The 13,982-nt window shown below is 37.7% G+C and overlaps 1 protein-coding gene across 2 annotated transcripts; it reads right to left on the reverse strand.

The window, feature by feature from the left end:
- Window positions 1-547: 547 nt before the first annotated feature.
- LOC100642943 (nuclear RNA export factor 1) lies at window positions 548-2,765 on the reverse strand. 2 transcript variants are annotated; one of them, XM_003401670.4, is made up of 2 exons: window positions 2,605-2,765; window positions 548-2,514 (listed from the first exon to the last, which is right to left on the reverse strand). In XM_003401670.4, exon 2 carries the CDS (start codon window positions 2,413-2,415, stop codon window positions 841-843), a length of 1,575 nt encoding a protein of 524 aa, XP_003401718.1. In that variant the 5' UTR covers window positions 2,416-2,514; window positions 2,605-2,765; the 3' UTR covers window positions 548-840. The 2 variants fall into 2 exon arrangements, with proteins under 2 accessions (XP_003401718.1, XP_048268980.1); XM_048413023.1 differs by having other exon boundaries at window positions 2,583-2,761.
- Between the last annotated feature and the right edge of the window lie 11,217 nt (window positions 2,766-13,982).

Raw genomic sequence — 13,982 nt, forward strand, 5'->3', positions numbered from 1 at the left:
CGTTAATGAAATTACAAATTGTTTTATAAAATACGCTTGATATTAACATAAAAGATTTCTGTGGCAAATGTGCAGATACTTCTGCTAGCCATTGTAAAGGACATTCTAATGATCAGCAAGCGTCCGACGAACGTAATAACTATTATATAAGCCATCGAATAAACAATTAATAGTTTGGTAAAAGAAAGAGAATAAAAGTTCTTTGACTCATTCACTGGGTCTCCTGCAATCGGTGTAATCCTTGAATGTATAACCTTTTGATGAAGTCAGTGAGCATCCTCTGTCTAAATGCCAGAGGAGTAACATCACGACATGCTCATTGATATAATGGTGTTGCGTTTATTCTAACATAGAACTACTTGGGAAAGAAAAAGTCCTTTTCTATCAAGGATATCTCGTTTTTATCGAAGCCGTTCCATTTCTCATTATAGCTCTGGGAATAATTGATGGTTTTAGTATGACTTATTTTTGTGGGCGTTTTTTAATTAATGGAAGTGCTTCGAGTTATGTAAGTTTTAGGGATATCTGTAGGAATAAAAATAGCGTGTTTAATTGAGAATGATTTATTGCAAATAAAATCTCTCTTGAAATTATTAATGCATTTGTAGTTTGTATCATTCACAACTCACATTGTGGAGCCATCTACTGAACGCAGATTCAAACTAACGAGAGAGAATGTAGATAATTGCGAGCATTAGTAAACAATAATTATTAAAATTTATTGTATATAATAGAAAATATGACGAATTGGAAGGAAATACTCTTTATTGCAAAAATAAAAATCCTACCTATACTTTGCCTCATAATATTTACAATTTCGTTGTTATATATCAAACAATATTATTTTTGAAATGCTTCGTTAGGAACGGCGGAAGATTTATAATCCTTCATAAAATTCGAAATTGCTTTTCTTATGTCCCACTTAGCTTCTTCTAAATAAGTCTGACACCAGTCGGTGTTCAACCTGGTCGCGTCTACAAATTTGGCTAGTAACTCTTTTTTCTCGCTTACACTAAAGCACGATGGTACGACGTCGTCGTGAAATCTTCCTTCTATATTATTTGGTGGAATTTCTTGTATAGTAGAATCTAATAGGTACTGATCATTTATAATATTGTATTCGTGATCAGGACCAGCTTGAATAATGAACGTTCTGTTGAACCACAGAATTTGCGATGTGGTGCTAATGATCCTCAATAGTCCGCAAACTGAGATTGCTAAGCATTTGCCATCATCATACATTATATCCAATACAAAAGAATTTCTATCGTGATAGGATCGTGGTAATCTCTTTAGACTAACTAGAATATTATCTTGTCCGTAATAAAGATGCTGTTGCCGTTTCTTATTTAAATCCACATTTTTTAATAAATTTCTACTTGCTGTAAATTGAACGAGGTTCCGTTTATGAGCTACGGCTGCTGGAATCGCCAAGCTCATGGAATAAAATGCATTTTTGCAATACAGTCCTCTCAGAACTGTTCTATCCCTCTGATCGTACAGAGCGAAAAAGTGGTTGACGAATTTGGTGACTAACCCTTCCCTAGATTCATTTCTAAAGTAATTAGTATAGGTGAATGGTAGGCCAGATGTTCTAATGTAAACTCCATCCAATTGAAACAAATTGGGACAGTATTTCATAGCAGAGTCTATGTACTGTTTAGAACTAGAATAATTTTCGCAGAGAGGATTTCCATCTAACCATAACTTCAGTATACACAGATTTTTTAAAGGAGTAAGTGCTTCCATAGATATCAAGTTATTGTACCTTAAATCCAGATACTTTATAGAAGTCAAACCAGAAGTTTCTATAGGAATCAGGTTGAACAGTTCGTTTTTCTGAAGATTCAGGTGCTCTACCTTGGCAATTGAAGTCTTTGTTAATTTTAAAACATGACAAAAAGTTCTCTGTTGAGATAACGGACAATATATGGTGTTAGACATTTCAGAGTCTTTATGAAACTCTGACAAGTCTAAAGTTTTTCTATTAGAATTGTACATCTTGGTCAAAGCAGTTAAGATCAATGGCTGAATATTGAATTTCAGATCTTGAATGGATGCAAATCCTAAAGTTACGATCAAGATCAGTGGATCTCCATCTGGATTTTTGATTATTAAGTTAGTCTTGCATAGCTTGTCCAGAGCATGAGCACAATTACGTGCCAAAAAAAAGGTATCTTCTCCACTGGCTTGGTACTTAACAGGGATCAATTCTGCTGGTTCGATAGCACTCAGTATGGCTTTCAATACACTTTCTCTGCTGTATTGAGTTCCTTTCAGAATTTTAACTTTGTGCCACACATCTGAACGACCCATTAATGTCCTTTCTTGGAACATAGATCCTCCCATACTTATTTTTATAGCAATGGAGGAATCCAGTTGCATTGGCACAATTGGCAAACTTGTTCGTTGCATTTTTTTATTACATATTCATCCACATGTTTTAAGTAAATATTTATCCATATGAAGTTTTTGTAAATTCTTCTAATTTTATACCAAGAAAATTACACGTTCCTGAAAAGGAAAAATTTTTATTCTTTATATCGTTAGGTTAGACTTTTCAATGCAAAATTATATCGTACGCATAATAAAGATCCGAATTACATTACGCTTTTTCAGCGATATCCATGGTAAAAAAGATAAATTTATTTTTGTTTCAAAAATGTTCATTATTAATATTATTAAATATTGTTGATAATTTATATTGTATCATTGTACATTGACAGTAGGTGTTACGTACATCGACATCTGCTGGCTGAAGTAGTAAGAAAGAAGTTGAGAAAGGATCACTTACTGGTTATCGATAAATTCAGCCGTTTAAAATGCCTGCCACTGTTTCAGTCAAATATCGTAATTGTTATTTTCGTACTACATATTAACCTTACAAATTTTCCACACTTTACAAAACCTTTCAATAAATATTTCTGTATATCGTTGTGAAACTTACATAAGTTGCCGTTAAACCTGCCGTTTCTCATAAATTTCCGGTTCATTTAATTTTCGAGCACACTTAGAACTGCGTCCTCTACAGAGTCAACATGATATCGCGAGAACAAAAGGTCCATTGAAATTCGGATAATTGTTTCTGCTCGATGAACATACGTCAAAAATGCCTGACAAATATTCTGAAACCCGACTCTATATAGAATCGAATTATGAAATCGTGGACGTGAAGATGTGCACGACATTGGATCCAGATAGAGATCAGTATCTCGACGTCGAAGTACCTTATGAAATCATTCTGAAAAAAGGTTGAAAAACCAATAACAGGTACCACGAAGCATTTTCACGCGAGGAAAGGGTAACCAGATATGTTAATGGCTGGTCGACGAGCACGTATGCATTACCGGGCAACGTGTAACGTTATCGGGAGAGAATTACCCGCTCTAGAAATGGTGCGTGGTCCGGCTTCTCTTTTAAATGTGTTATTTCACGGCGAAGCTCGTCCAATCACGCACGAATACAACAATGAATAGCGTTGAAATAGAGGTATAGAAGATCGAGAGACCGGTGATTTGACCGAGGGGCAGAGTCAGCGTGTGGTGAGTGTGCATCGAAGCCGCCTTGGGCATCCTCTTCCGCATTTCACGTAGACCGAAAACGAAAAATCCGCCGCGTCCAACGATCTGCTAGTTACACTACCGCTCAAAAGTATCCGGGCGTTAGCTTTTTCTTCTCACAGAATTTCGCTCCAATTACAAAATTACGAATAAATCGTAACTCCGGTGATTTCACTCCTCGTAATTAACACGGATACGGATAATGTTACGAGATGGTTAACACTAACCTTACCAGGTCCGGTCAAATGACAGGTTTGAAAATTGAATTTAAAATTGTACATTCATTATTATGTCTGTATATTATATATGTAAATTTTTATATTATCTGATTAATCAATTTCATCAAATTAATCAATTTTGTTTAATATAAGAATTTACATAAGGTTAAGTGAACAAAAGAAGTAACGATAAATGTATAATTTTAAATTAAATTTTGAAACCGGAATGTTCAATCTTAGAATTCAAAAAGTCGTAGAACAGAGCTGATGAACAATTTCTCCATTTACGAATCTCTTGAAAATAATTCGCGTAGTAGAAAATTACTTAGGTGGAGTAGGAAACGCCTTTAACTTTTCTTAAATGCTAGTTTTAACTTTCTCCATAAGCCTTCGTGGCGCTTTTTCCAAATTGAAGTTCACGTAAGAAAATCATACGAATATTTTGACTATATACACCGATAACGAAGTTCCATATTTTTATTATAAATCTTTCTAACATCGAACGTGCCGATTCATAGTAAATTTCTTCCACTGTAATGTAATTGATAATTAACGATAGAACAAGATTGAATGATATTGACGAGCTAAATTGAAACCTCGAAGAAACATTTTATATGCGGCAATCTGATATAGTAAAAAGGCTTGCGACAACAATGCAAGCGGTGGTACTTAAATGGTAAATCTATACAATAAATAATGGAATATTCGTAAGCTTTCCAACAGATAATATAAATTTGTAGCCTGTCTTAGTTACTAGAGTAGAGTGCGCTTTTCCATGCATTTATAGAAAATTCGAAAATAAAATGCGCAGATAGCTCATAATATGGAAAAATGCATAAAACATCCGAAGTATAGTATCCTCTACAGCACTTAATAGATAAAACAATCTTCTTCCGAAGTTCTATTTTCGAAATAATATTCATGAAAATATAAATTTGCACGAACACCCGAGTTCATAAATAATTATAAATTATTTATTGATTCGTACGCTCTGGTAAGATCCGCGTACTTCTCCTACGAAGCGTAGGGTTCTTACGTATACGTGTACCAGCAACCGGATGAATATTTTTCTCAGTATAGCAGACTCGGACAGCTGCGCTAATGGCCACGGGCCATAGTCGAGATACTCGGAGCTGCGTTAAATTCGCGATTTAAACGATCCACTCAGAGAAAAATCTTAATGGAGACGCCTGTGCGTCTGCTTTTCGATAATCAAATCTCTCTTCCTATGCGATTATTTAACCAGGTTGCATCTGGCCGTAGGAAGGAAACACGAGAGAAGTAGGAAGCGGGGTTTTCGCGTTTCAACTACGGGCCACGTTTTCCTCTCTTTTTAGCTGGGACAAGACTGGTTATCTCGCGGAGATTTCGCAGACCGTACGTTTTCCACGTGGTGTATACACACGGGATCGTAGCCCGTATTATAGCAATTCAATAATAAATTGTAGAACGTTCGGTCGTCGCATTATGCGCCGGTAATCACAGTAATAAGCAGTTCTAAAAGTAACGTAAGTACGTTGTAGGTAGTAACGAGTGAGCCGTAATCTCGGGGATGCCCCTATCTTCGTAGTTCGCAGCCATCGAAGGGAATCATAGGGAGGGAAAAAGAGTGGGAATCGAGAGAGGGAACGAGAAAGGGAAGGATAGGAAGGCAGAAAGACTGTGGGACGACGGAATGACAGAGAAGGAGGCGCGCGCGCGAAGGAGGAGAAGGAAAAGGCGATGCCGTGGAAGAGGCGCAGTGCGCTCGACGAGGAGAGCAGCCCATGGGCGTCATCCATGGTGCGATCTGGAATCGGCATAATTTACAACTCTCGCAGGAAATTGAGCCGCGTCGAGCCGATGCAAAAGTCCGCTGTGAGCAAGAGTCGCGATCATAGGTCCCTACCTTTCCTTCCGGCAGTAGATCACGTCCGATTGATGAATTTCTGCCTGCTGGATAGGAAAGGATCACCGATTCATTCCCGCTCGATCTATATTTTCCGACGTTCTTCGTTAGCAACCCTAATCGCCGCTCGAGATCGTTGCTCATCCGGAGATCAGTGAATTCTTGCTGGATGGTTTAGGGGACAAGAGGAAAACGTAGCTACGAGCAATTTCGGGAATTAACGAGGGACTTTGTTAAGTCGGAACGGCTGGAGTAGATGGAGCTTCGATCGATCCAGGAAGAATCCTCTTTCTCTCTTATCAGATGCTAGTACAGAGAATAAAAAAAGGGCCGAGGCGAACCGTCGGCGAATTGAATTAAGTAGATCTTTAAAGTTTGATGCTCTCGTTACTATCACGCGATAAAGAAGAGCGGCGTATATACGCCTATGAAACTGCTCGAAGAAGACCGTGTTGTACGTAGCCGTTAAGCCAACATCTAATTCGATAACTGGCGAAAATAATAACGTAGCGATCTGTTGCGTTCGCGAGGCGCAATCATCCGTTTCGTACCGGGTGTCCACAGAAAAGTATCGGTCGATTCTCGCGCAGCTCGCTCCACGCCATCTTTTTTTTTCTATCTTGCCTCCCTTCTTCCAGCGTCGTTCGCGTTCCACTGAAATTATTTGCAATGATAAAGCAGGCGATTAGACGCGATTCTTCGCGTCCATAAGCATCAAAACTCAGAGAAGTTACTATAAAATTTATCAATAAAAGCGGAGGGAATTTGAACGTCGGTTCCAAGAAATTAACAAGACTACGCTATTTTCCTTCGACGACAGTTAGAAACACGTTTGATCGAAAATATCGATCGCAGTTGAACGTTAACTTAAATGGAACTTAAATGGCACCGTTGGTTTACCAACGACCATAACGATTGTTTTAGGTTAAATTAATATTCGGTGTGTTTGACTTCATCTTGTATCCTACGTTCTCCACGAAGGAAGCGAGAGGACCAAATCGAATTAAAAATTCCAAGAACAAGTAATGAAACCTGAAATCGTTACCGATGGCCCCATGACAGTACCGATATGGAGCCTTCCCAATTTTCGAGTAGTAATGGAACGAGATCGTTATTGTAGAAGCGGATCACGCGTTACAAAGGAGGTTGGCGTTACAAAGTCGACGAGTAGATTCGTAGCTGTAGACTGGCGACGTCGGTTCCAGGGAATCAGATAATTTTCGGCCCTTAAAGACCGGAGCAGCGCACGGTAGCGATTTATAACGAGTCAGAAGAGACTGCTACCTCGGTAGCAGATGACATTTATTAAAAGTTTCGGTCCGAGCCGGGACGAGCATCGATCTTCCTCCGCTTCTTCCCCTTGGAAACTCGTGTTGTTCATGGCCGGCCCCGCGCGTCGGCTTGTTGCGCCCGTCCACCAGGGAATACCGAACAGTTTAATAAGCAAGTGGTAGCCGCGATACAAGATACACCGAGTACCATCCATCACGATGCACTCGCCAGTCGTCATTATGCTCCACGAATATTTCGAACCGGCAGATCCTCCGCCCTTGAACCTACTCTTCCCTTCTTTCCTTCATCTTCGATCTTACTCCTTAGAACGTATTTTTTATGTTCCGCGTTACGCGTTAGAATTCTGCGAGTCACGACGGACAGAGTTGATACGCGAATTTATCAATTCTTGCTTTCTGCTGTTCGAGGTGTATAACGATCGAAGTGGCTTCACACGCCTTCCTTCTGAGCCAATCTTCCCTCGCGGAATCATAGAGACAGAGCACGCGAATTTCTCTATAGCGTCGCGTGTCAGGGAAAATAAACGAGACGTATCGAGATCGAATTGACGAGTCGGTTGTTTCCGAATAACGCGGTTAAACATTCGATTCTAAGGGTATGATCCACCTTAGATTAAACTTGGAAACTTGTCTAGGTGTATATACCGTGTGCTTTGACATTAATTTTACCAGGCCCGGTCAAACGACCGGTTTCGAAATTCAATTTAAAATTGTACATTCGTTGCTATTTCCTTTGCTCATACAACTTTATGTAAATTCTTACATCAACGGGAATTGAGAAATTGATTAATCGAATAATATATGAATTTGTATATATAATATTCATATATAATAATGGGTGTACAATTCTAAATTCAATTGTGAAATCGATCATTTTTATTAATTCGTCTTATTAATAAAAATTGAGAAATTGATTAATCGCATAATATAAGAATTTGTATATATAATATTCATATATAATAATGGGTGTACAATTCTAAATTCAATTGTGAAATCGATCATTTTTATTAATTTGTGTTATTAATAAAAATTGAGAAATTGATTAATCGAATAATATAAGAATTTGTATATATAATATTCATATATAATAATGGGTGTACAATTCTAAATTCAATTTTGAAATCGACCATTTTTTTTAATTCGTTATTAATAAAAATTGAGAAATTGATTAATCGCATAATATAAGAATTTGTATATATAATATTCATATATAATAATGGGTGTACAATTCTAAATTCAATTGTGAAATCGATCATTTTTATTAGTTTATGTTATTAATAAAAATTGAGAAATTGATTAATCGAATAATATATGAATTTGTATATATAATATTCATATATAATAATGGGTGTACAATTCTAAATTCAATTTTGAAATCGACCATTTTTATTAATTCGTGTTATTAATAAAAATTGAGAAATTGATTAATCGCATAATATATGAATTTGTATATATAATATTCATATATAATAATGGGTGTACAATTCTAAATTCAATTTTGAAATTGACCATTTTTATTAATTCGTGTTATTAATAAAAATTGAGAAATTGATTAATCGCATAATATAAGAATTTGTATATATAATATTCATATATAATAATAGGTGTACAATTCTAAATTCAATTTTGAAATCGACCATTTTTTTTTAATTCGTTATTAATAAAAATTGAGAAATTGATTAATCGAATAATATATGAATTTGTATATATAATATTCATATATAATAATGGGTGTAGAATTCTAAATTCAATTTTGAAATTGCTCATTGTTATTAGTTCATTTTATTCACAAACATTGAGGAAATGATTAATCGCATGGTATAAGAATCTACATAAAGTTGGATTAACAAAAGAAATGACGATGAATGTACAATTTTAAAATCAATTTTGAAACTGCTGATTTTTATTAGTTCGTGTATTTAACAAAAATTGAGAAATTGATTAATCAAATACTATAAGAATCTACATAAAGTTAAACAAACAAAAGAAATGACGATGAATGTACAATGTTAAATTGAATCCTGAAACTGATTAATCAAATACTATAAGAATTTGCATAAAGTTGAACGAACAAAAGAAATAACAGTGAATGTACAATATTAAATTAAATAAAATATTGACAGCGGTCATTTGATCGAGCTAAGTAAAGTCAGCGTTAAACGTGATGATATATTTCCACGTATATATACGTGTGTATACGCGTAGAGATTATCCTGAGAACTATTGTAGTGGTTAATTGTTCGAACAGTCCTTTCTGATTTAGTTTTCAGGCTCAAATATATACACTGTCGCTCGAAAGTATCCGGTCGCTTGTTTATTTTCCACGAGACACTCTTCAGAGTGGAAAGCTACAGTCAAAGCTGCGATGATTTTGTTGTTTTCATCGTCTCGTCACAGTTACGTATAACGGAACGTTATTATCAGCCGATTAAATTGATTCTGAAAGGTCGATAAGTAATAATAAGACTGGCGCGCGTAATTGTCACCTTTCTTCTGTTGCTTGACGAGCTCTTTATCCGCAGATTCTCTGATCTTCCAATTGTAAGATACGTAGATATCAACAAAGGTGTTCTAAACTGATAGAAAAGCTTCCAACGTTAATTGACATAACGACGAAATTCATGCGACACGGCTAGTAATATTTAAATAGCAAATATGTACATATATAGTATCGGTTTATATCTGTATTCCCTGTACACCCTGTATAGCCAATACAGAAAAATATTATTGCAACGTTTCCTAACATAACTCAGATTTACATTCTGTTAATTTCATAAAAATACAGCGAGTGTCTAATTATAACTCGTCACTGATTTCTTCAATCTGATCAAATTCGCACATTGTTACGATATCACTAGACTATATTTTCATGCAAACTTATATTAGGTCGTCCGAAAAGTTTCTTTCGTTTATAAAGAGATAATGGATGCACTTTTATATTATTTTATCGAATTACGTATGAATCATTTTGTTCTATCAAAATAAGGATCACAACGTTCGGCAGATCAGCTTTCACGTTTGTATAAAGATGCGTTGTTGTAAAAGACGTGTCTGTAAAAGAAGCTAATATTTTCGGGAATATGATCGAAAACGTGGAACCTACAAACCATACCAAATCTATACTTTCCGGATACTTTATACATTTCTACGTATCACTCACATTTTGTGCGATTCTGTACTTTCAAGTTCCCTATGAACGCGTCAGTATCCGCGGTCCAGTTACGACTACAAATCTCTCGACGTGTCCACGTATTTATCAACAGCGGTGTATACATATTTGGTAAGATCAGGTGCGTAATCCTCGGCCTGCGTGATTCAGCAACGAGTTCGCAACAGTCTGAAATTACTTTGGAGAGGTCATCGCGTCGACCAACTCATTTTCCAAAGTGTCCATCGCATCGTATCGACCGTTTTGCGAATCATGGTTATGGCCGATGTGTAATCAGATAGTAGCGGAATGGACGGTGTCTCTAGGATTATTCAAGAAAACTGTTAAAAGGATCAGAATGTCGTGGGGTGCTTGGACGAGGACGGGGCAGGGTAGAAAGGGGGTGGTAGTCGCGCGCGAAACCTCCATTAAGCCCGGCGATAATAAAAGCTCAGGTCGCGGATCGACCCGTCATCCTGGTGGCCGGGTCGCGTGCAAAAAATACGTTAATTCCGCGGAACTTGCATGACCGTGCAAATAAATAAAACGGCGGGCACACATCGCCACCGGGCGTCGCGTACACCGTCGTCGTTCCGTGGCAGCGTATTTTATATTTTATCCGGTTCGAATGATTGATTGCGCTCTCCGCTGGCTAGCACGCCGCTCCGCGATACCATCTCGCGGAATGTCCCGGCTGTACTTGTCGTTTCACGCATTGTTTATTATTGTCCGATGCTTTTATCGTGATCGCCGCTCGAACCGACCGCAGCGACAATTCCAGCGGAAAAAGAAGCGCGTTCGAACGAGAAGCTGCGATACCTCCACCCTTTCCCTTCTTTTTAGCTACGTGTTTCGCCCTCGTGACAGTGTAATTAGTCTGCTACAGACAGGCTACCAACTTTCCTAGCCTCTTTCGTTTATCTTGTATTTTAAGAACGTTAAAAACACCGTGCTGTATCGATGCACCTACGTATTACGAAGCAGCAATACGACATATCTTCGAAAGCACAATAGAAAAGAAAATAGCAAAATGTAAGGATCTCCTCTCTGGTATAGTAGAATGGACGCGTTTAATTCGCAATTCGAAGATATATTTCATACGAATTTCATTATAGTAATATAACTTATCGCGATGTAACATTCATTTGGTTTGTTTCGTTTCGTTTATCTGTTTTAATTACTATCAATAAAAATTAATCGATTGTAACAATTATTGTGTTCTTACCACGTAAGGACACCGTTGGAACCAATTACTTATGCCCCTTGTAAGCTCCTGGCCCCAACTCTGAAAACTGTTGCTTAGGTTTAGCCCATTTAACCTGTTGACCGGATCATCCACGAAACGAAGACTAAAAACAAATCAATCGCAACTACGTGGAATGGAAATGTTGCAGATGTAGATACTATGAGGTTTGCTTTTCAGCAGAAACCATGCGTTAGAATATAGAGAATTTAAATACAGCAATTATACGCGGAAAAGGAAGAACTCGACTCGGGCCTGGCCTCTTAACAGATTGAAACTTCCAATGGTCACGCGTTCTTCTTTCGCGTTTTAATTTAAAGTAATCGGTTGTTGAGACACGAGTCGTTTCAGCATCAAATCGAGCCGTTTTTTCACACGTGAAAGCAAAACCTCGTCTCCATTCAGGCAACATGGAGCAACTTTTTCTTGTACTGTTAAGTTAAAATCCACCTTCCGTAAGTTGCTGTTCGTTGGGAATGTTTTGTGGAGCAGCAAGAGGCGAGGAAAAAATTCGGTCGACGTTGCTTCGGCGGAGACGAGGCTTAACGATGTCGCATGGTTTTCGTGAGCAACGAAACTCGTCGATCAAACGTATGCAAGAGATCGAAATGGACTTGCATTAGACATTGACATGGCGGAGGCAGGGCGGGAAAGGAAGGGCAAGGTTGTCGTTTTTGGCACGAACCGGAGTAAAGAGGCAACGATGGTATATACGCGAGAGGAGGATAGTAATTACAGAAGCGGGACTGAAAACGCGGGGTTCCATCAGACCCTGCGAGGCACGATCCTCGATAAGTATAGTTGTTTCAGGATCGCGTCGATGCCTCCCTCTCTCTACTCCCGCTATCTCATTTTATTGGTACAGGTTACGTGAAAAATTTATTGGCTGCGCGCCGCAGCCGATCGTTCAAGTATACCTACAAAGATAGAAGAGAAACCACGACTTTCGTGCCCGTGGATCGTGTAATTTTAGGAGTTATCCGCGACCATTAGAGAGGCCTTCGATCGTTTCGCTAGGAATTTCTTTCCGTAAGCTCTCTTCGTTTCCTTTTTTTCAACTCCCCCGCTAAGCTTTTTGCAAAGGAGCCAGCCACCTTTGTTATTTCCATCGAGAAATATAATATTTGTTTAATCGGCGCCGAGTACGAGTTTTTCTTTGCACGAGGGATTTCTTCTTCCCTGCAGCCACGTCTATAATAGTCGTCGTTCGTCGTGTTATTCCTCTTCTGCGGTGAATGCACCCGATCACCATGGCACACGGCTACCCCCTCATTATCTTCGATACAGTTTTGCCTCATTTTTTCCCTGCCCCCTCTTTTTCTGTTATTTCATCTTTAGCCCTTCCTCTGCAGTGCTGCAGTTTCCTTCAGCCAAAACAGAGATGTTCTTCGTATTTGTCGAAAAAGAAAGAAAAGAAACAGTTGGGAATTGAAAGATGGTAAAATGCTTTACGATGTTCCAGCGAGGCTGCGGCAATTAACCGATATAAATTCATCGATACCGATGGAGAATAAAACGGGAAAAGTATCTGGCGAGAGACGGTCGCCTTCAATTTCTCGATACGTTGCCTCGCCAAATTATTTTCCTTTCGTATCTTCGCGGTTATGCGTGGTACGCGAGCGTGAGCAGATCGCCTCGGTCGATCGTCACGCTCGATTTCCCTGGCATTGCGCGCACAGCGATATAATGTAGCCAATTAATGCCCGCGGGACAATCGCCCCGAGTTTCTTACGAACTGTCCCGCAAATTGCCGCGATAAACAGCCGCTGGCAATATTGAGACGGAAGTGGTCTATGTTACCGATATGTCTAACTTATTCCCAAACCACTTCCTTTTTGTATCGACGATCGAACAGTTACAGAACTATTAGATTCTTTCTTTTCAGACTGTGGACGTTTGTACATTTATAGGAAATTTCGAGGCGGAAGATGGCACGGAATATGAAAGAATATACGTGAAATAACCGAAGCATAGTGCTTTCTGTAGAGCATTATAGTAGTAGTATTGTGTAGTAGTAGTATTAATATTATAATAACCTGTATGCTAATATTTAGTATATTTATTGCTATAATTACTAAATTCGTAAATTAAGTAATAATAAAAAGATAGTATGAAATTTAGCAAATTTATGGTAGTTACAAAATAAAGTATATAAATAAGATAATATATTGTAATATATATGTATTATAGTATTATAATATAAAGTATTATAATTTTGTATATTGTAATAAAATATAAATAATGTAATTATAATATTAATATTATAATAACAAGGTATTATAATACTCGGTAAGTAGAACAATTTTCTACCGAGTTTTAATTTTCTAATTACGGTAGAATCTCGATTATCAAAGGCGATGCCGATCGGACCTGCCTCGGATAATCGGAAACTCAGATAACACGGAAAAGTCTATTGGTGTTTGTATATTTATTATCCATATAATGTTCTACGTGTATTTAAGTTTAATTAATTATGAAATCGACCGCAAGTTTAATTCACTGCTTTCACGATACCTGACTATTTATAATCCCTTACTCTTCGTGTCAACATTTCGAAAAAGGCGAGGTTATGGTAAACTTCAAAGTATCTCGGATAAAACGGAATTTCGGTTAAACGGAGTTCGGATAACCTA

The sequence above is a fragment of the Bombus terrestris genome, chromosome 16 (assembly GCF_910591885.1).
Source record: "Bombus terrestris chromosome 16, iyBomTerr1.2, whole genome shotgun sequence".
Taxonomy (NCBI): domain Eukaryota; kingdom Metazoa; phylum Arthropoda; class Insecta; order Hymenoptera; family Apidae; genus Bombus; species Bombus terrestris.